The sequence below is a fragment of the Poeciliopsis prolifica genome, unplaced genomic scaffold (genome assembly GCF_027474105.1).
Source record: "Poeciliopsis prolifica strain line A6 unplaced genomic scaffold, Auburn_PproV2 SCAFFOLD033, whole genome shotgun sequence".
Lineage (NCBI taxonomy): Eukaryota > Metazoa > Chordata > Actinopteri > Cyprinodontiformes > Poeciliidae > Poeciliopsis > Poeciliopsis prolifica.
In genome coordinates, this window is record NW_026562408.1 from 1,924,208 (window position 1) to 1,945,000 (window position 20,793).

Consider the following 20,793-nt stretch of genomic DNA (forward strand, 5'->3'; position numbering starts at 1 on the left):
ATTATTATTAAACATTATTATATATTATTATGTAAATAGATATATTATCTTTTCCTATTTCATTATGTTCCTTTTCCATTGCCATCACTGGTCAGAGTTGAATCTTGAATTTTCACCTACTTGAAATGCATCTGGTGATAATAAATAATGAGCTGAACTGAATCCCATTTTTGTTTATTACAATATTCATACTGGTTTGAATACATGTTTTATTGTAGCTTTGCAAAAACAAAGAGTTCATCTGAAACCATTTGATCCAAAGTTAGAATGAACAACCAATACAAAGTGACAAAAGTTGCTCAGGGCAACACAGATACCAGAAAAAAACCTCTCAAGATTATGAACAAAAAAACCCTTATTAGAAAGTTATATTAAACCACACACCCATTTACAAAGCAATTAAGTTTGAACAGATTCAGTCTGATTAGTCTTTACAGCATGTTTAAATGTTTAAGTGATGTTGTAATGTGCATGACTCGTGTGAAATGTTTTGCTGGCCTCCTGGGCATCTCCAACAAAGGCATGTGAGTAAATGACAAACACCTGCTAGCTTCATCTCATTTATATTTGTCAGTTTTACTTCCAACCTCAATATAATTTCTTCACACCCTTGCTAATAGGCCTTGAACATGTTGGGGCTCATGTAAACCTGTAATGTGGTATCTGACTGAGCCTTCGTGACTCGATGTGGTCCACTGGATCGGAGATGTGACCGAGCTTCTGTAGTATTCTGCTCTGAGGCAAGATGGGTCCAGTGTGAGGCAGATGAAAGAGATATTTTATTAATTTGGTGTCTGACTGACACAGATCAAAGTGTGAACGCGTTAGGGCGTTGATGCATTCTAACAATTGGTTGGATAGTCTTGAGACTTGCTGCTGCGGAATGTAATAATAATGCTTCAGCATGAACGATTCTAGGAAAAAAAGAAAACATCTTCTGCACAGTGCTTTACATAAATATTCAGTGTTCAAAGCTGACATGCATAATCATACTTAAAACGGCAAAATCTATAATCCATATTTTGCTGGATATTTACACCTAATGTCCCCTATAATTTGCTTTGTTTACATCTTTGTTCTTGTTCAACCACAGCAAACCCGGTAGCTCCAATGATGATAACATGAATATATATACAAATATAGGTATGAAAATATATACTTAAAATACACTTTCTCAGAAAATATCAATATAAAATTTCCTTGAGGTGTGGTTGAAGGTAGATTGTGGTTTGAAGGATTTTGTTGCTCAGTGACTCAGACCTGGATCTCTGCTAGTAGATGGCCAGCCTCTCGGGTGAGCAGTTTGTTGGTTCTAACTGAGTGAGTCCGGCCGTCTGGGTCAGAGGTTTGAGCTCTGTGTACGGAGCGCTGGCGTCACGTTTCGGTGTGGAAGTGCTGCGTGTTTGGTCCAAGGTAGCGACGGGCTTGCAGAGCAATAGGAAACGCTGAGGAAAGAAACGTGGAAAGCAACATGAAGTTTTTTCTTCATAGCCTTTTAGGGGTGTGTATGAACAAGTGAAGCATAGTTTATTTTATATATATGTGTGTCTCTTGTTAAATCCTGCTTGCGTGTTGCTTGGTTGCGTCTGTTATGCTTTTGCTGAAATGATGCTCACCTGTCGGAGTGTGCCTTGGCCTTTGATTAATTTGAAAAGCACAAACAGCGGGATGAGCGAAAGAGAAACTGTGGCAAAAAACCATCCCAGGACATTTGCCCATAGCGGATAAATGTAGGAGTTACTGAACTTCAGTGGGGTATATTTGATAATCGAGAAGATGAAGGTTCCCTGTGAAGAGACAAGACAGATGAGATTTATGAAAACATCAAACTGAATGATGAAGGAGTTCTGTGTGGGTTTGTAATTTGATTTAGTCTTTTAACAGGATCGGTGCTCTGTTACTTTTTCCATTTTGAACATAGACACATTAATATTCCAGGCAAACACATTTATTCCCTGGAGGTCATGGATTATGAATGAAATGTTTCCAGATACTCAGATTATCTTAAAACATAAAGTATTGATGCTTTAGTGACATTTATTCTATGAACAGCATTAAAACCCTACATGGTTACACCGTGTTCCAAATTATTATGCAAATTGGATTTAATAGCACATTTCTTGTGCTATTAAATTTATAGATGATATCGTGTGTCAGGGCTCTTTTAATCACTATAATTAATTTCAGAGAGCTGGTTTGTCTAGTGAGCTCAAAGGAAATCTACTTAAGAAGGATGTTCCACATCATTAAGCAGGCCACAGGTTTCAACAATATGGGAAAAAGAAAAGATCCCTGCTGACAAAAATCATCAACTAGTGTAGTGCCATATGTGAAGGATGAAAACATTAGATATTTAATGAAAACTGAAGCGTTATTATTGTACCGTGAAGAAATTTGTGGCTGATTCAGAACAAAGATGGTTACAGATAAAGACTGAGTGAGGAAGGTTTCTGTTAGACAAATTCATGAGTTTAAGAGCAGCTGTTGAAATGCCCTTAAAATTGTATTCTGACATCCTGCAAAGAAATTCAAGCAGAAACTATCCAGAAACTCACAAGTTCAATGGATGCAAGAATTGTACAGGTGAAATCAAAGAAGGTCCAATGTTAACATGTAACTCTATCTATTAAGATGTTTTTGATTGAAATAGCTTTTCATTTCAGTACATGTGACCACTCAATGCTGCACATTAAAAGAATGACCTTTTGCAGTTTTTTATAACCCATAAAACGTTTAGAAAATCTGCTGTGCATAATTATTTTCAGTTTTTATTTTTTAATAAATACTGTTCTCATGGGGAGCGTTGATCAGTAAAATCTGATTTATACTGTAATAGTTCATGACTTGAAAATTATACTGTCCATCATTTGCAATGACCATTTAAGAAAATCTGAGAAAATATTGCTTGCATAATAATGTGGAACATGTTGAACCATAATAAATGGAACATTGTTCAACATACATGTAAATTGATGATTTTAATGACCAAATAATTTTTGACATTGTTGACAATATGATGCGTTTATAGTGTTTTTATGTTCTCATGACATAAAGCACTTTGAACTGCCTTGTTGATGAAATATTCATTACAAATAAACTTGATTGATTGATGAATTGAAAAATATTGACGAGGCAACATAACAGCCTCTTGATTCCTTGAACACCTGTTGGCATCTTAATGTTAATGAACATACACAATATCAGACATGATGTCAATGATTTGTTTTACTCACAAAGCAAACCAGAGGAGTTATGTACTGCCAACAGTACTTCATGAATGAAAATGGATGATAGCCAATCATCTCTTTGATGTTATCGTTGAAACGGTCTGAACCTGTTGGTGAAAGGCAGTGATTTATATGATAATAATAATAATCATAACAACAATAAAAATGTTCTTTGCATAATTGTGGGTTTGTATTTGCCAAAATTTAATACGTAGCTATTTTGCGCTTGCCAAAATCTAGGACAGTAAATTAGATGCAAGTGTCAGTGACTCACCATAGACCCAACCAATGCTGACAGACTGGCAGAACGAGAGGATCAGCAGAGTAGAGCCGCTGCAGACATGATGGTCCAACAGCTGCAGCAGGTAAATCCCACCCTTCAGATGAAATGTCATGTCTTTTGGTTAAAAATAACATTTTAACTAACACAAACATGTAAATGTACAAAGTCAAAATAAAAATGTAAAACATTTAATGCTTGATATTCTGCCCTTAATTTGTCCAAACCTCAGTGACAAGTGAGATTCCAAACATGCAGAAGATGCAGGACAAAAGAAGCAGAAGCAGCTCCCGCCTGTAGCCTTGATGCAGGTAAGAAGGGAAATGATCGACCAGAGACGTCATCACACACTCTATACCAACAAACTGGAATGAAATGGTTAGGGGAAACAAAACATTTATTATCTATTTATTCATTCATTTATTTATATGACTTGAGTCTTATTACCTGGCTGTCTAGTCCAAGCAGAATGATCATGAGGAAGAAACACACGGACCACACCTGAGGCATGGGCATCATGGCCACAGCGCGCGGAAACACAATGAATGCCAACCCAGGGCCTAAAATATATTCATTTTACAAACAAATAAAATTAGAATATACAAAATGGGTGAAGAAAATGGATCACAGAACTGGAATCTTTTCAAAACAATTTAAACAAAGCATTTAAAAATAAGCATCTTCAGTTATTTAAACATGGTGATTTAAACAAACTGCATCTGTGATTCCATCCATCGAAACAAAATAATTTCTCAAAATTAGGATGATGCTATTTGTATGCTACATTTACTCAACAGCTGTGTGTGGAAAATTTTTTTTTACTATCGATCAAAGTAAGAACCTGATGTTGCTACTTCAGAAATGTCCACGCCTTGTTCATACGTCATGAAGCCCAAAACGGAGAAGATGGCAAAGCCAGCCACAACGCTGGTGGCGCTGTTCAGCAGACACAAGTAGAAACAGTCCCTGTATGGGAAAAAAGATGTACATTAAAGCTTTTATGTAAAATATGTAGCTAACAAAGCACCAACAGTAACACAATAAAACCAAATTCTGTACACAAACCCATAACCTGTTGTTGTTTACATTGTTCATTTCTGTTTTGCTTTGTAAACTAGTCGGTCTGTGAGTTTAATGTAAAAGTTAAGCCACACAGTTTGAACAACACTAACATACTAACAATAAAGGCCAAGCAGCCATTGTTCACTAGTTTTGCTACTTTTGACCAGATCTGGACACGTCCAGACATTTGCAGCCAGGTAACATTCCAAAGTTGCCCCAGCCGTAGGGATGCAATGACCCTGCAGTCCACATCACTAATTGCTTCTTGTCAAAGTCAGTCAAAAGTGATACCGAAGCATTTTTTGCAAATCAACCTGAAAAGCAGACATTTTTTCTGACTTTCTAATTCTATAAATTGGCCCTCACTGTCAGACTCTACTGTCAAATTTAATTAATGATCTTCAAATAACCATGACGATGGTGTGTTCAGGGGACCAGTGATAATTCTCTGCTTCAGAGTATTTTCATGCAGGGCAAAAAGTTAACATTTTGGTTCATGTATTAATGTTTTTGAACTTGTGTCAAAATTTTCATAACTTTCCTTCTAACTGAAGCTTCCTTCTATCATCTCCTTCATAAAAGATGAAATTCATGGAGCACATGGGTAATAGTTGTGTCTATTCCCCCACCTGAGCTCAGTACTCTTTCATCATGGCTGCTCTTCTGATCAAAGCTTAGCTGGTCAGATTAACTGGACAGAAATGTCTTGGTACTTTTGCAATTATGTCAGAATCTACATTTTTATTTTACTGCATGATGGATCAAACTGGACTTTATATAATCTTCAAATATTGGCACATTGCTTTTAACTTCTACCAAACATTACCTCTGATATGACTGGGGAATTATGTTCTTCTTGATGCTGCTGCTGCTTGTTCACTGAAGCTTCGTGTATTTCATTTTCATTCAGGTTCCCAATCACACACTGTTGTGTGTGAGTTTATGAAATCCCACATTTGTGGTTCATGTTAATGTTTGAATGTTCAGAAGAGTTGAATACAGTTTTAAGACACACTTATTGAACTTACCTGTAACAGTTATTGTTGAAGGAGTTATAACTCCCAAGAGAAGTGAGGAATCCAAGGCCGATTGCATAGGAGAAGAAGATCTGAGTACCAGCGTCCATCCAGACCTGAAGAAAGTGCACAAACATTAATCTGTGCCTGATTTGAGCATCGCTCTCAATAAGTGTGACATAAGCATTACGTATATTTTTCTACCTGGGGATCTGAGAGGCGAGAGATATCAGGGTAGAGATAATAAATGATCCCATCCAGAGCTCCAGGGAGGGTCACGCCTCGTATCAGCAGAATAAACAGCATGACATAAGGGAAGGTGGCTGTGAAGTACGCTGCCTGTGTGGCAAAAGAAAAGATGTTTCATATAATTCACAGATCACGGAAAACAAAAATTATTAAGTCAAATGTCAAACAGGAACTGCTGAACAATATACATCAAAGAAATTAACATTAAACACACACATTCACTCACACTGATGTGTAATAGATAATGTTGATCTCTGAAGTGTCAGACCTTTCCTGTTGACTTGATTCCTTTCCAGACACAGAAGTAGCAGATGATCCAGCTCAGGATGAGACACAGCGCCAGTTCCCACCTAACTCCGCCCACCTCCTCGATCCCACCAGAGATCTTCAGAACTCGATGTCTGGTCAGAGGCGTGGCGGATGTTTGACAATGAAAGATTAGGACAAATGTTGATCAATATGATTGATCAGTAGGTGGGATTGCTGCAAAGTTAGTGTTACAATCCAATGAGCTTGAATAGATACACAACTTTGTACCTGTTGTCATTAGAAACGGAGGTTAGCAAGTCATTGACTTTTAATCTGCATATTTAATCTGAATTAGGCTTTAAAATTCAACATAACCGTTTTAAAACAACATTATAACGTGATATATGTGGCTCAGCTCAGAAAAGTTGATTTTATGTAAAAACCCCCTTTAATCCCCAACAACAGACTTTGAAGCTCATAGTTGTAACAAACTATGAAAAAGTTCAAGGACAAAAAGAGCTTACATATAAAATAAAAGATAAAAGACGGTAGGAGGAAACAGGACAATGGGAAATGGGGATTAAAGAATAAGGAGATAAACCAGAGAATAGAACTGAGTGAAATATAAAATATGCTGTGATCTCATGCTTACTGCCAGAACTCTACAACTGGGAGCGTAGTGTTCAGTCGTGATTCCAGGCTCAGATTCAGATGGTTGTCAAAACATGAGTCTGATGTGAAAACATAAAAACACATCAGAATGCTAATTTTACACATAAAACTACATGAAGCTTTATATTTTTTTAAATACAAAATAGGTTTTACAGCATTTCATGCTTTGATTTGCATATATGCAGCTTCACAGGAACTACCTGAGTTCCAGTAATTTCCACATGAAGCCCATGGCAAGTCTGAGCTGAAGGAGGAGAACAGGTAAAAAAACGCCCAAGCAAGGATTATGATGTATGAAGTGGCGCTGAATGCGATGATAAGATGACTGGCATAACCGATGCCTGAGGGGAAAGACAAGAAATGATTCTGGTTTGATGAAAGATTTCTCAGCCTTTTAATGTCATTCAAGTAAAATATTTAGAAAATAATGCAACATAATTAAGCAAGATAAATTACTTTATCATGTCAAATATCATAATGTTCCAATATGACTTTATTACAGCAGTTTCTAAAATTTGAACAGTTTTAGTTCCAGGCTTTAACTGCCTGTTGGAGTCATCAAATAATACTTTAATGTTGACTGAGAACCAGCAGCATTCGCCTTCAAAATATGTAACATTTGTTTAATGAAGGAAGTTTTTTATTGTGATTATCTGATATTTTTTAGCAGAAATCAGGAGGTCAAGTCTCGCAGTAATCACCAGAGAAACTTCAATTTAAGCTTGTTAAAAACACAATGAACACATGAGACATAAAAATAAAGTTTCCCACTGCAGCCTTGCAACTGGGTCTTACAGCCCAGAGCAAGAACCGCCACTGCATGAGAGATTTGATGGCCTAATGTTGAGCGCATAATTGCTGATAATTCACTGTAATTACTATGGAAAGTCTAAAAGTTCATCAAAGACTGACCTATTTGAAAAGTAAAGACTTTCTGAATCCATTAAATCTGCTACGCGTTTAACAGTCCAAGTTGTAACATTTCAGAGACGTTTAAAGAAACATGAAACATTTCCGCGTCTTTTACCTTGGAAAAGCGGACAAATCGTCCTCCAGCATGTGATCCCCCCCTGGCTGGTGAACTGCCCCAACGCAGTTTCAAGAAAGAACAAGGGTATTCCACACGTAAACATGAACACGGTGTATGGGATGAAAAACACACCTATAAAAAACAGAACCAAACATGACAGCAGTAAAGAGACTGCCAGAAGGAGCCAGAAAGCCGGAGCGCCACTTGTGCGTAAAAGCTCTCACCCCCTCCGTTCTTGTAGCACAGGTATGGAAACCTCCAAATATTCCCAGGTCCGATAATTGCCCCCATCACGGTGAGGATGAACTCCGCCTTGGTGCCCCAGTGGCCCCGCTCCTCCACGGCTTTAGGCTTCTGAATGTGTCCGTTTGATGCGCAAAGCGCTGCGCTGCTTTTCATCCTGTTCGTTGTCATCGTCAGTAAAAAAGTTCCTCTGAAGAGACGTGGGCCTAAATGCTGAGCGAACTGAGCAGTAGGCGCATATAAATGCCACGGTGTACTTGCGTGTGGGTGTGATGGGGAGGATGAGAGGGGGGCAGAGAGATGCAGCGATGTGAATGGACTTCTATTAATGGAGGCTGCAACTATTTAAATTAGGGGACGCAGCGGGGGGGGGGGCGGGCGTTACTTTAAGGGGTGAAACGTGTGTTGAAGAATTATCTGCTTTATTCTTTGAAAGTGTGTTTGTGTGTTTTTTAGTATTAAGCATCTATTTGTTGGCCCATTTTTCCAACAAATGCTACTTTTTGAGGATCCACTGTTTCCTATGGGACATAACCACTATCCTAAGAAGTTACTGCTGCCATGAGGGCATGAAAATTCATATAACTCCTGGACTGGAGGGGTTGCCTGTTGATTAAAAAAAAAAAAAAAAAAATCCAGGATATGTTGTCTCCATTACTGAGGCGCTGTAAGGAATCGCTACATTATCATAATCATTATCATTATCATTACATTACATCGCTGCATTATCCAGATCTGTGATGTTTCTTTGATTTATCATCACAAAATTTTTAACTACTTAATGCTTAATGAATGATGATGATAATCTGAATTGTTTTAGGTGCTAATTATATTTGATATAAGGTATTGTCATAATTATAGGTCACATCCATAAATAACCCAGGTCCTCTGGAGGAAGCTGAATGATGAGCTTTGTGTCCAAACTCAGTCCAGAGAACTACTGAGCTCAAGGCGTCTCTGGTTTGGTGCTTCGGTCATCTGGTCTTCTGTCTGTCCATCGATGTGAGGATGAAAGCCAGAACTAAATGCTAATTTGACTCAACAGACCCAAAAGATGAACTGGAGTAGAAAATCTGAAAATAGCAAGATAAACAGTTTCCAAGGACTAAGTCAGCATTTTTAATAAGATGTGATGACAAGCCTCAGGAATCCTGTCAATGAGGTGGATGTGAATGTCATGCCCTGGAAAGCAGAACGACTGGAAAGATAGAAAACAGTTCTAAAGTCCTTCTACTGAGAGAACAGACTTTAAAATACTTCTGTTACTTCATAAATCACTGAATGGCTCAGCAGCAAAATACATTAGAGACGTTTTGTCACTGCACCAACCGTCCAGACCTCTGCATCCTCAGAACCAGAACCAATAGTCTAGATTAGTAAAGATAACCAACCAATAGGCATAAAATGAAGCCTTAAGGCACCTGCATTTATTTCTAGTTCCCCATCTAGTACTAATTATAGAATAAATTCAATCTTTCAGTTTTGGTGTCAAAAATGCAAAAAGATTGTATTATTTATTTTAGCAATCAGGAACCACATATGATCTTAAACCAAAACAATAAGGACAATCATTCAATCAGTCTTATTTCAAAATGGAAGCCATTTGTTATTATTTATTAACCCTAAAGTGGAAAGTTTGAAAAGTTGAATGTAAAGTATAAAGACACAATGTCCACAGATTGTCTTAAACCTGAGATGATCAGCCTGCTTGGTAACATCTGCAGTTGATGCAACACAAAGATGCCAACGCTATGACACAAACAGACAATAAAATCCTGGAAGGAACAGATAGTTTCTGAAACACAAAACAACTTTTTGAAGTTGCGGTAGCAGCAGCCTTGCAGACATCGTGGGTCCTCCGGTCGTGCCATGAACTGCTGAATAAAGCAGAAACTGCAGATCCCAGATGAGTTTTAAACATTTTAGTTTGGAACTTCATGCCGCAAAACGGTCAGCTTGATTCCAAAAACACATTTTTATATAATTGCACTTCTTGAAAGTGTGATTTACTTCAATACTATAAATCAGTAGATGCATTCATCACACACTGTGACTTGAACAATGGTGTCACAGCCAAATCAGTTTTTTAAACATGCACAGATTAGTTCGCTCATTATAAAAGAAGATGTCAAAATATCAAAATACTATGTGGAGCTAGTTCACAGTAATGACCTGCTGTCCCAGCAACAAGGAAGAGATTATAGTCTTAAAATGTCTTATTTGTGTTGGTCAACAACTCAAGCAGTTCAGTCTGTTGTGTTCTGGGTTGTTTTGTGTGTCCTATATTCCTCATCTTCATATCAACTCTTTGTCGACTCTTTGCGTCCTGCAACCTCCATCGAAACAACTGTGGCATCATGGAGACAGTGCAGCTCAAACAACTTAGAAAGTCTCGTGTGAAAAGAAATATTTCCAAGCTTATGTTCAGTCCAGAAGTCTCCAGCTTCATAGTCATATTTCCCCTCAGTCCAGCTAAATAAAACATGCTTAGATCCACAAACGACCTTTTAAAGAAACACAACATACATAGGTTTTTTTTGTAAATATCTACTGCGAGAAATTTGTTGTTTTTAAAAAAGCCCAATTTTATTTCTGTTTTTATGTTTTTAAATAAAGAATAGCATGAAACCAAGCAGAAAAAATGGTGGGTATGTTTTCCTATGTGGAATGAAGAAATGTAAAGAACATGAAAAAGAAAAAAAAAACACTTTCCAACTTAATGACGAGAAAGGTAAAACAATATAAATTTTATCTTTTGTACCATTCTGTTATGGAAAATCTAAAAACAGCTAACTGAACTGCAGTGAAAGCACAAACCTTCATACTATGGAACAACAAACTATTTCCTCACAAGTCCATTATTGCATCCTCAGTGTCACACATACTATGTTTTTAGTTAATTCAGGTGTAAAAACAGATATAAAGATTCAAACAAAGAGTTCTTAAGTATTTATTTTTGTGTCAAATATTTATAATTTCTGTAAAATGTATTTCTGTCCCTTATGCTTGTCCACTCAATGCAAACTTCAAAGTACTGCTGCAAGTGTGCAGCTGTAGCTACAATGAAGTAGCTAAACACCATCACAGTGTCACTCAGTCTGAATATGGCACCTTAGGGGCCTCTTGATTAGATAAAGCACTGTAGAAATATATTCAACATGTTTCACAAAATATTCCTTCAATTACTGAAAGCCAGTCAACCCCAAAGTATTAAAAAGTTTGTATCTTTTAAATAACTGATCATTTCTGGGTTGCAACTCAATAGTGTGAAATACCAGAAAGTAAAACAACAAAGATAACCTTGTGAAATGTGTTTTTGAATAAATTGCAACATGCAACATGAAAATAAGAGTATTTTCAGTAAACTCTGCTTTCAGCTTTATAGATTATTTTAAATAAATACAAACTTGATCAAACAGCCAGAGAGAATTTGGAGTCTTGGTCAGTAATTGAACAAGCTGCTGATTCTGGCTTCATGTATCGGATCCGCAGTTCTCATACTGACCTTTGGGTGGCGCTAACATTTCTTAGCATATGAAGAACATGTTGTCTATGAGAATAGTTATGAATTTTTTTCACACCTTGCACCTGCACCTTCCAAAAGGTGAGGGGAATTTCTCAGTAAATAAGGTCCAGATGTAGAAGATTACAACAGAAAACAAACAAACAAAAAGAAAAACATTTTGGATTTAGGATGGAGATGTGACTGATTTTTAGGCTGTGTTTTTTCAACCTTTCTGCCATGTCACTCTGTTTTCTTAGACTTTTGTCAAATGGAGATAATTTTTTTGTTGCAAAACCTCTTCAGATAAAGAATGTACTCAATGTAAACACATCTTTCTCAGAAGCCACTCGTTGTCTCATTGTGAGCTGTAATTCAATCCAAATATGTAAAAAAAATCAGCGAATGACAGAATTAGCCTTACATAAATCTAAAAAAAAAAAAAAAACCCTGGAAAAATCTAGCAGAAAGAAATGTGACAAAAAGCAGAAAATAAGCAATCTGTCCAGAAGTGTAAATAACTTTTAGATGATTTTAAGGAGTATCAGTAGAAAACAGTAAAAACTGATCAGTAAGTCGTGTTGCTGCTTCAGCCATCATGAGCCCAGAGTTCAGTGCAGCCTGAGCTTCTCTAACTCTGGGCTTCATCACAAGGAGAAAAAGAAAAGAAACATATGTTGTTCAGTTAACCTGAGGCAAAGAGGGATCATTAGACATTTTGGCTTTAATTAAAATAATTCCTGAAACAACAAGAGGAGGAAGTGAAATGATGCTTCGTCTGTTCAGTAAAGCCACTTTCATTTTATTCATTTTCATTAAAAATTGCCTGAAGTGCAGTCTAAGAATTATTCATTCCTCTCACCGATTTAGTTTGAAAGTAACATTTTAATATGACCAACATGACTCTTCTGACTGGAAGCAACATCATTTTATTTAATAATGAATCTAAATCCAGGATACAAATTTCAATGAGTTTCAAAAGCTTTCTGCACAAAAAATATTATTCTGTTCTTCCTCTTAACAGTTTGGCTTGTTTCTAATAATCCAAGCAAATTAGTTCTGAATAAGTTTTCACGTTCAATGCATGATAACTGTCATGTTTGTTCTGTAAGTGGTGGGGTGATTTGGGGCCCACCTGTTCTGGTCTTCACAATAAGCTGATCCATGACCCAACATTAGTATACATTTATTAAAAAAAAAAGGTGTTTCCAAAAATATTGTTTCAAAATCACTTCTAAGAAAGGGGCATCATTTTTGACTACACTTTTACCTTCCACTAAACTTTCCATTTGTTTAGTGGAAACAAAACAAATGTTTTGTGGAGACACATTTGCTGCACCTTTGGATGCAGCAAAGGTCAAATGTATTTTCTAATATTCTGGGAAACTGAATTTTGTATTTCGCTCATGATAAAAATATGAAATACATGAGTTTCACTTTCTGAATTTGCTGAAATAAAGTAGAATGATTATCCTCTGTTTTTAAAAAGACAGATAGAGAGAATTCATTTGTTTCTATTGAGCCAAAAGTGTGAATGTGTTTCCAGAGTGATGAAGCTCTGCAGGAGGACTGGGTTTGTTAAATCCACCAGCTGGAGAAGCAGTGAGCTCATTCTGGAGGAGGGCGGGGCTCCAGCATCATCACCACCGGCCATCAGCGCTTCATTGTCGGCTGCTGCTCATCCACACACCGCCGCCGTGGAAGGCCGCTGCAGATAATCACATCAGTGAAACATGAAGATGGCATGGATGCTGTTTCGTATGAATTAGGATTTGACATCTGATGAGGATTCCCTCTGAGGTGAGTCGGTTTCCTGCGTGTTGTTTGTTTGATCATCGCCGGTCGGAAGTGGGAGTCAGTCGGACCAGCGGCCTGCTGGCTGCAGACTGATTCACTGCTAGCGCCGGAAATGGTACTTTTTATCTGAGTGTACCTCGACAGAAAAATATTTAGGTCGTTTCCAGCGACATGCATGGCATCACGAACTTAGAGGCGCGTTTTATTGAGCTGCGTCGCGGTGATTTATTGGCACATTGGAGGCTGGCCTCCGCCGGCAGACCCGCTGGATGCGGGGAGCCGTCCTGCTTTTGCTCCTGGGGTTTTCCACACACGACGGCATCGATGCTCTTTCCGTGTTCGCATGTTTTCAGTGACAATATCTATAAATGCAGGCAGCAGAAGCTATCATCAGCTGCCTGCACCTCAAATAAGCCCGGATGCCAGTAAATATCGGCTTTAATGTGAACAGTCCTGCATGGTGGTTCCTCCTGCGCGGTGAAATAGCACACATTACTGGCCATCATTTCAGAGGATGCTGCAGTGATGCTGCAAGACGATGGCAGGATGCTGGCAGGGCCTTCACCGTCAGCTGTAGCCTGCAGCAGCATCACGAGCTGCAGCAGATCCCATGTTTCAGGATCATCACAGATATGGGACAGATTGTGTTATTTATCCATAGATCTTTCTGAAAGTCTGACAGCAGGGCTGATCCATGGCAGGGCCACACAACAGATCAAAACCTACCAACAGTACACGCACGCACGCACGCACGCACGCACACACACACACACACACACACACATATATATATATATATATATATATATATATATATATATATATATATATATATATATATATACACCCACCATGGAAAAGACGGGTAGAGGCTAAAATCAAGGTATCAAGGAGGGAAGTGAGCCAACTATCAGAGCTCCACAAGGGTGCAATGAAAAGACCAGTACCCAGAAAGTAAAGGTCTTTACCTGAAGCACTTGAAACTGCCAAACAGAGGCTCCAAGCCTTGTCCAGCCGCCTAAAGAGATACACAAGGGAGAATGAATCCAGAAGGATTAACCGGCTCTTCTCCACTCAACCAGCTAAGGTGTACTCTCAATGGCAGGGTAATAACAACAGAGCAGACCCACCAAGGCTGGAGACTGAACAATACTGGAAAGGCATATGGGAAAGGGAGGCGTCCCACAACAGCAATGCACAGTGGCTGATCTCTCTACGAGAGACCACAGCAACCTCCCTGAGCAAGCCCCGGTAACCATCACTGTGACAGATGTTCAAGAAAGACTCTCAGGCATGAAAAACTGGACAGATCCATGCCTACTGGCTAAAGAAACTCACTGCTCTCCATGAGCGACTGTCAGCCCAAATGAACCAGCTGCTACAAAGTGGGACTCACCCTGAATGGTTAACTGAAGGGCGGACAATCCTAATCCAGAAGGATCCATCAAAGGGTCCAGTCCCACTACCTCTGGAAGAGGACCCGAGTTCAGAGGATAAGAACCACCTGCGGTGGGTGAGAAGGGATTTTTTTTTAATTTTTTATAATGGATGGTCTGTAGGTTTTGTTTTATTTCAGTCATTTTCCCTTCTGCCAACCATTTTTTTCCAAACTCTTCTGTTTATTTTTAAGATTTATTTGCCAGATTCCCAATTTAACCATCACACGTTTTTCAGTCAGGAATTAACTCCTTAGTTAATTAACACAGCAGGAACAACGATTCAAAAATGTTTTGAAACTGTAGCCGATTAAAACCTTAGTAACCGACTTTCTGTGAACATTCAAGTGTTTTCTAGAAAAAATCTTGAAAGAAGTTGTTTTGAGAACCTACAGAGTTTTAAATGTCAGGGAACCCAGCCGGTGCCTTTGATCAGGATGTTTTCCTCCTCCTGCCATTTCCATGTTCTAGTCAATTTGATGTCAATTAAAAACATGTTTCTATTCCAGCTGTACCATGATTGTTGTAAAAGATGAAAACAGCACAATGGTTGAAATAACACATGTAATCAGTGGTTTCAACAAGTTTACATGAAAAATGTTCTGTACATAAAAGAAGTTGGAAACAAACAAGCCGAAGGATTTTAACCACAACTTCATTATTTATCTACCATCATTCATGGAGAATTTACATTATGGACTAAAAATACTTTCAGTTGGTTAAGTCAGAAATGATGACCTTATGACCTCTTCTGACATTGTAACTGATTTCAGCCTTTGGTATTTTTATGCTCTGTTTGCTTGTCCACAGCTATGATATTGTGGCTTCAGCAAAAATGATTACAAAACTCTTTGGCTCAAGATGAATTGTAATTCAAAAATCAAGTGAGTGTGATGAGACTTTGAACCATGTTACATCATAACACCCAGACTGATTAAACTTAAATTGCTCATTTACTTTAGGGAAGCTGTTTCTATTAGTTTGCAGGACATTTGCTGATTGTGTTGCATAACCAGGATTAGCAGGAAGCTAAGTTGTGCTGTAAGAGTTTGTTTGCCTGAAATAAAAAGGGAAAGCTGGAAAGATGAGCTTGTTGAGCAGTTACAGCCTCATGGAGATCCGATTGCTGAAGAGATCTTTCTGTCTGGCTCTAGGTTAGGTAATAATGAGACGGCTGCCCAGCATAAGTTACAGACATACTCAGTCCATCTTAAAAACATGATGATGAAGTTTTATAACTTTCTTGTGAAAACAGTTTGAAAATGGAAATAATTTCAGTAAACTACCCCACTGAATATGTTTTTATTCACTTATATTGAATGAAAAAAGACACTTCAACAGTTTTTCTATGAAATGCAGCATGGCTGGCAGCAGACTGGAAACTGTAACTCATGCCATAAATATGGGTACATTTATAAAGTGACAAATATTGGTAATATAGCCACAATAATAATAAAAAAACACTGTACCGGAATCATAAAACAGTTTTAGATCAAATACTTGCTGATGACGGTAAAATTTAAGACATTTATAGATAACTGACATCTATTTTTAAGATCTTTTGCAAAGCATTAAGTTATTGTAATAATCATCTTTTTTTTTACTGAAATGTTGAAAAATTAATACATTATTGTAGGACCTTAGATGAAAGAATGTGTTTAAAGTTTAAAATGAAAAAAAAGTATATATTAAAAAACAAAGTCATATCAACAAATAAATAGATATTACCAGATTGCCATTTCTGTTTGTTGGAAAGAGATGAACTAATATATTGGCACTATCATGTCTGCATGGAAAACGACAGGGTACAGCTTCAGTTGAAGACCAGATCTAAAGGTTGCAGCTTCTAGGAGCTGAACAGAAGGATTCCAGTTAAAGCCCGGTCCTCTGGAAACACCAGAGTGTTGAAGCAGCTGCAGGCCTGGTCACGTGAATCCTTCCTGAATCCCTCATTGGATTTTTACTTCCAAACTGCACTTATCATGGAGGGCTGGACATCATTAATATGCAGAACTCTGACCAGTCAGAATCATTTTGTAGTGCTCTCCTCTTGGAGAGTCAGTGACTGACTGTGAAAATCATAGCATTTCTGCATTAAAACATTTGATCAAATGTTTAGTCATTTTTAAGCCTAAATCTCATATTTACTTCATATCTTACACAGAACAAACAACAATATGAACCTCGATAACTATATTCAAATCTGTTTTGTTATGGATTTGCTAGTAGCGCCATCATTCCAGACACATTTTGAGATGGCATTGCACTGTGGATGACCCATAACCCATTCTGTATTGATAATCCTGCACCAACACTTCCTTTGGTGTGTGTAGTCAGAAGTGGGTCATGGTGTCAGTGTGCTTCATGCTGCATTATTTCAGATGCACAAATTCGCATTGATAAGCGGCTAGTGCAGAGCAGCACATGCGCGCTCACATTCAGAGCCGAGAGAGAAAGAGACGGGTCAGAAATGTCTGTCCTCTCTTGTCCCTGAATCAAATGAGCCTGCTGAGCCTCAGACTGTTATTTCAGAACTGACTTAGTTACTGAACTTATTCTCTCATGCGATACAATTATCAGTGTGTGTTCTTATTCACTATTCAAGTGTCCTTCATAATTTCTTTTTCTTTGACTTGCTGGACAATATAGTCATGTGAACAGAGTAACTGAATGAACAGTTTGTAAAAACAACAAGATGTCTAAAATATTTTCTATTCATTCTATTGTTTTATTATCCAGTGTAATTTATTTATAACTGCTTCCTTGACCGTCGGGGCAGCAGTGAACCTGGGATGCTCAACATGACTCTGTCAGGGAAAGTTTGTTCTGTGGTCAGTCTGCAGGTTGAGCCGAATCATTGCACAGTTTCGGTTTGTCAGTGTATCTGTTCAGCTCCTTCAGAGTTATCAGGCCTGTTAGAAACTTCTTTGATTAATTTGCTCCTTTCCTGGCCGTCGCTGTTGGCAAACCGCCGGTGCTTTGCCGGGTCTTGGCAGGTTTGGAGTTGTGCCGCAATCTTTCCAATTTTAGGCGATGGATTAAATTACGATGGATTAACTGGCTGGACTGGTGTGTTTCTTGATTTTCATCTTGCTGTTTGCTTGAGGTCTTTGTACACAAACTGTGTGTATATTAATATAAAACGGTACATTAATAGTCTATATTAAATATTTTTAGGGTTAAAACAGAGTATAAACAGTGAATACATCTGCATGCTGCACTTTTCAGATTTCCATTTGTGAAAAAAGCTGGAATTGTAACATTTTTCCTCCAATTCATAACTATCTAGTTATTGTTGATTTGTCACAATCAATGTCTCAAAAGAAACATTAAAATCTGTGGTTGTTTTATGACAAATTGAGAAAATGTTACCTTGTGATTTTTAGTATTTCCTCCATTTGAGCAATTCCTCTCATTCCAGTCAATCCTTTGAACTTAATTTATTTTTTACAATGAGCCATTTACAATTAGTTATGTAATTATCATAAGACCAATCTGTAATATTTGAATTTATGTCCAGTCTTGTGATGATCACATGTGGATTTGGCTATTAAAGGAGGCGGTGGAGTGAGCATGGGGGGCTGAGTGAGGAATTATTGCAAACCTTCTGCAGAATTGAAAATTTAACAGAATCTGGTCCTTTGACTGTTTCTGTTAAAAATGTAAATCTTCCAGTTAAAGATTCTTCTTTTTGGTCCATGCTCTTCTATTAAAATGCATTTGTTCATATAATGAAACAGCCCAAACATCCCGAGTTTGGGTTTAAGTTTGCGTAGAATATCTTGACCAACTGAATCTGTGATGACAATCTTAGTTGGATAAACTAGAGGTAGTTATATACTGCACTTAGCTTTTAGTTCACAAATTAAAGAACAATAAGGAGCTTGTGATAGACAGATCAAGCCAAGGTGAAGGGATATCAAGATGATTTTGATTTTGAGAAAGAATGAAGTAGAGAACCTGTCGAATGCTAAGAGTTCACATTGAAAGTTGATCCATATCCAATAAGCTACTTCTGAAACTTCTCCTCATATTGTCCAACGTTTTTGGTAAATTTTATTCTCGGTTTTCTGTTGTTGACTCGAAGTGTCAGCCTTCTGCTGCTGTAGCCCATCTTCTTCATGTTTAGCTTGTTGTCTGATCAGAAATGTAATTGATGCTCTGGTTGTAATGAAATCTTTTCTGAACCACAACTGGAAACCAGTCTGCCCATTTTGATTCAGTCTATTCTCTACAAACCTGAGATGGTTGTTGATGAAACTCTCTGCAGGTTGTAAAATATTCAGATCAGCTCATCTGTAACCAATAGTGCCACTTAAAATCCAAACTCAGTTTGATCTTTGCCAAATGCCTAAAACCAGTCTGACTACCTGCCATGTGGTTTATTAGTTTTGTCTGTGTTGACAAGCAATTAAACATTTGTCTTTAGTAAAGTGGCGGCTGAGTGTGCTCTAAATACACACTCAGAAAACTGAGCAGTGAACAATTCCAGTCGTTTTCTTCATTTTGTCAAAAAGGGCCAAAAAAGAAATGATTCAATAAAAGTAATACAGATAAATCTGAGAAAAGGCTGAAACTGAAACTGTTAATAACCTGAGGCAACATTATGCAGTTTGCTCAGATTACGCCTGTCTGTGGGATGAATTTTGTTCATTTTACTAACCAGCATATGAATTCACAGTCCAGTCAGAAAACTGGCTGTGACGTTAATCAGATTGACTGCATATTTATATCCCACCATGCTCTCAGAGTTGAGTCTGAATTCACTGGGTAAAATGTAGGTTAATACAGCATTAGTGGTTATGGTAAATTATGAATGGCTTTGCATGATTGTGGCGTAATCATCAGGTCTGGATTGAATGTGGCTTATTTCTTTCAACTTGTACTGTCATTTTTCAAAACCACAACTATTTTTGTACATTTAGTTCAGGATGAACTGACAAATATTACATTTAAACCTGGAATAAAGACCATCTGCTGATCATGTTATGTTATGTGTTTGTGAAGTCTCACCAAAAGAACCTGTTTGGGTTGCAGACACACATGCACACCCACGCGCACACGCACACACACATTGCCCTCCCTCCCACACACACACACCTATACAGACATGCTCACACACATGCACAAGCACACCCACGCACACCCACACACACACACACACACACGCACACGCTCAAGGTTGAAAGTTGTTTTCCTGCAGCTGCAAGGGAACCAGACTGTCTGTTTTGGATCCATATCCTTGGTTTAAAGCCGTTGTGTTGACTCTGCCTGGTGGAGCTTTCATACTGAACTGCTTCAGCATTGATTGTCTTATAAGCTCTCTGTGTTGTGCATCATATAGAAAATAAACCTGACTGAGTGATTTTATCTAACAGTGCTAACAGTAAATATTTTTTTTCTACAACACCTTATAAGTACAGAACCAAATTAAACAGTAAAATCAAAATAAATAGTTTTTGGTGCTGTTAGTATTGAGCACAACTTATGCATATTGATATGCATAATTTCATTTATCTTGGAGAACTCTAGTTATTCCTAGCTTTTCCAAATTTCATTCTAAACAAAAAAGCTAAGTAAAATCATAGTAAAACAATATTGTATTAAATTAAAATTTGTAGTTTCAAATTAGTTGTCACTCAAAACTGCTTATGTTTTATCATCTTTCATTTTTACCAATTATCTTTCAGTATTTTACATGATATTTGTTGATGATATAACAGTTAATTGCTAAAATAACTTAAGGATAATTTTCTTCACAAAAGGTCTGTATTTGTTCAGCACGTGTTAAATGAGTTGTATTTTAGCTGCTAGTCTTGCTTTAATGTAAAGATCTAGAAACATGTTTGAAATTGGAAGCTCATGGTTGAACCAACTCTTGGGTAACAGGATCCATCCTTAAGCTTCCCGGTTCTGATTTAGTTCTGCAGTCCGACAGTTTATGTGGCCGTGTTCCAGATTATGACAAACACATCTAACTCCTTCCTCAGCAGGACCCAGTGGTCTCCAGTCTGCATATTTCTGAATAGT

At 37.7% G+C, this 20,793-nt stretch overlaps 2 protein-coding genes across 2 annotated transcripts in view; one reads left to right on the forward strand and one right to left on the reverse strand.

Annotated features, from left to right (window-relative positions):
- Positions 1–55: 55 nt before the first annotated feature.
- LOC129373399 (sodium- and chloride-dependent GABA transporter 2-like) lies at positions 56–8,249 on the reverse strand. Its single transcript, XM_055051280.1, has 14 exons — positions 8,010–8,249; positions 7,783–7,917; positions 6,956–7,096; positions 6,736–6,814; positions 6,103–6,235; positions 5,790–5,924; positions 5,598–5,701; positions 4,349–4,473; positions 3,955–4,067; positions 3,735–3,872; positions 3,502–3,604; positions 3,234–3,334; positions 1,617–1,787; positions 56–1,445 (listed from the first exon to the last, which is right to left on the reverse strand). Exons 1-14 carry the CDS (start codon positions 8,197–8,199, stop codon positions 1,272–1,274), a joined length of 1,842 nt encoding a protein of 613 aa, XP_054907255.1. The 5' UTR covers positions 8,200–8,249; the 3' UTR covers positions 56–1,271.
- Positions 3,558–20,793, forward strand: part of jakmip2 (janus kinase and microtubule interacting protein 2) — a 36,309-nt gene continuing 19,073 nt past the window's right edge. Inside the window, exons 1-3 of the mRNA XM_055051279.1 lie at positions 3,558–3,592; positions 3,740–3,818; positions 13,077–13,330. The gene's annotated coding sequence lies outside the window, so the exon portion shown is untranslated. The remainder of the gene's footprint in view (positions 3,593–3,739; positions 3,819–13,076; positions 13,331–20,793) is intronic.

Excerpts from the sequence above, each read along its gene's own strand:
- LOC129373399 (XM_055051280.1), bottom strand. The coding sequence starts at position 8,199 with ATGACAACGAACAGGATGAAAAGCAGCGCAGCGCTTTGCGCATCAAAC. Across the intron at positions 7,097-7,782 it reads GATTTGTCCGCTTTTCCAAG|GCATCGGTTATGCCAGTCAT; the intron begins GTAAAAGACGCG and ends CTTTCCCCTCAG. Across the intron at positions 1,446-1,616 it reads GCCAAGGCACACTCCGACAG|CGTTTCCTATTGCTCTGCAA; the intron begins GTGAGCATCATT and ends TTCTTTCCTCAG.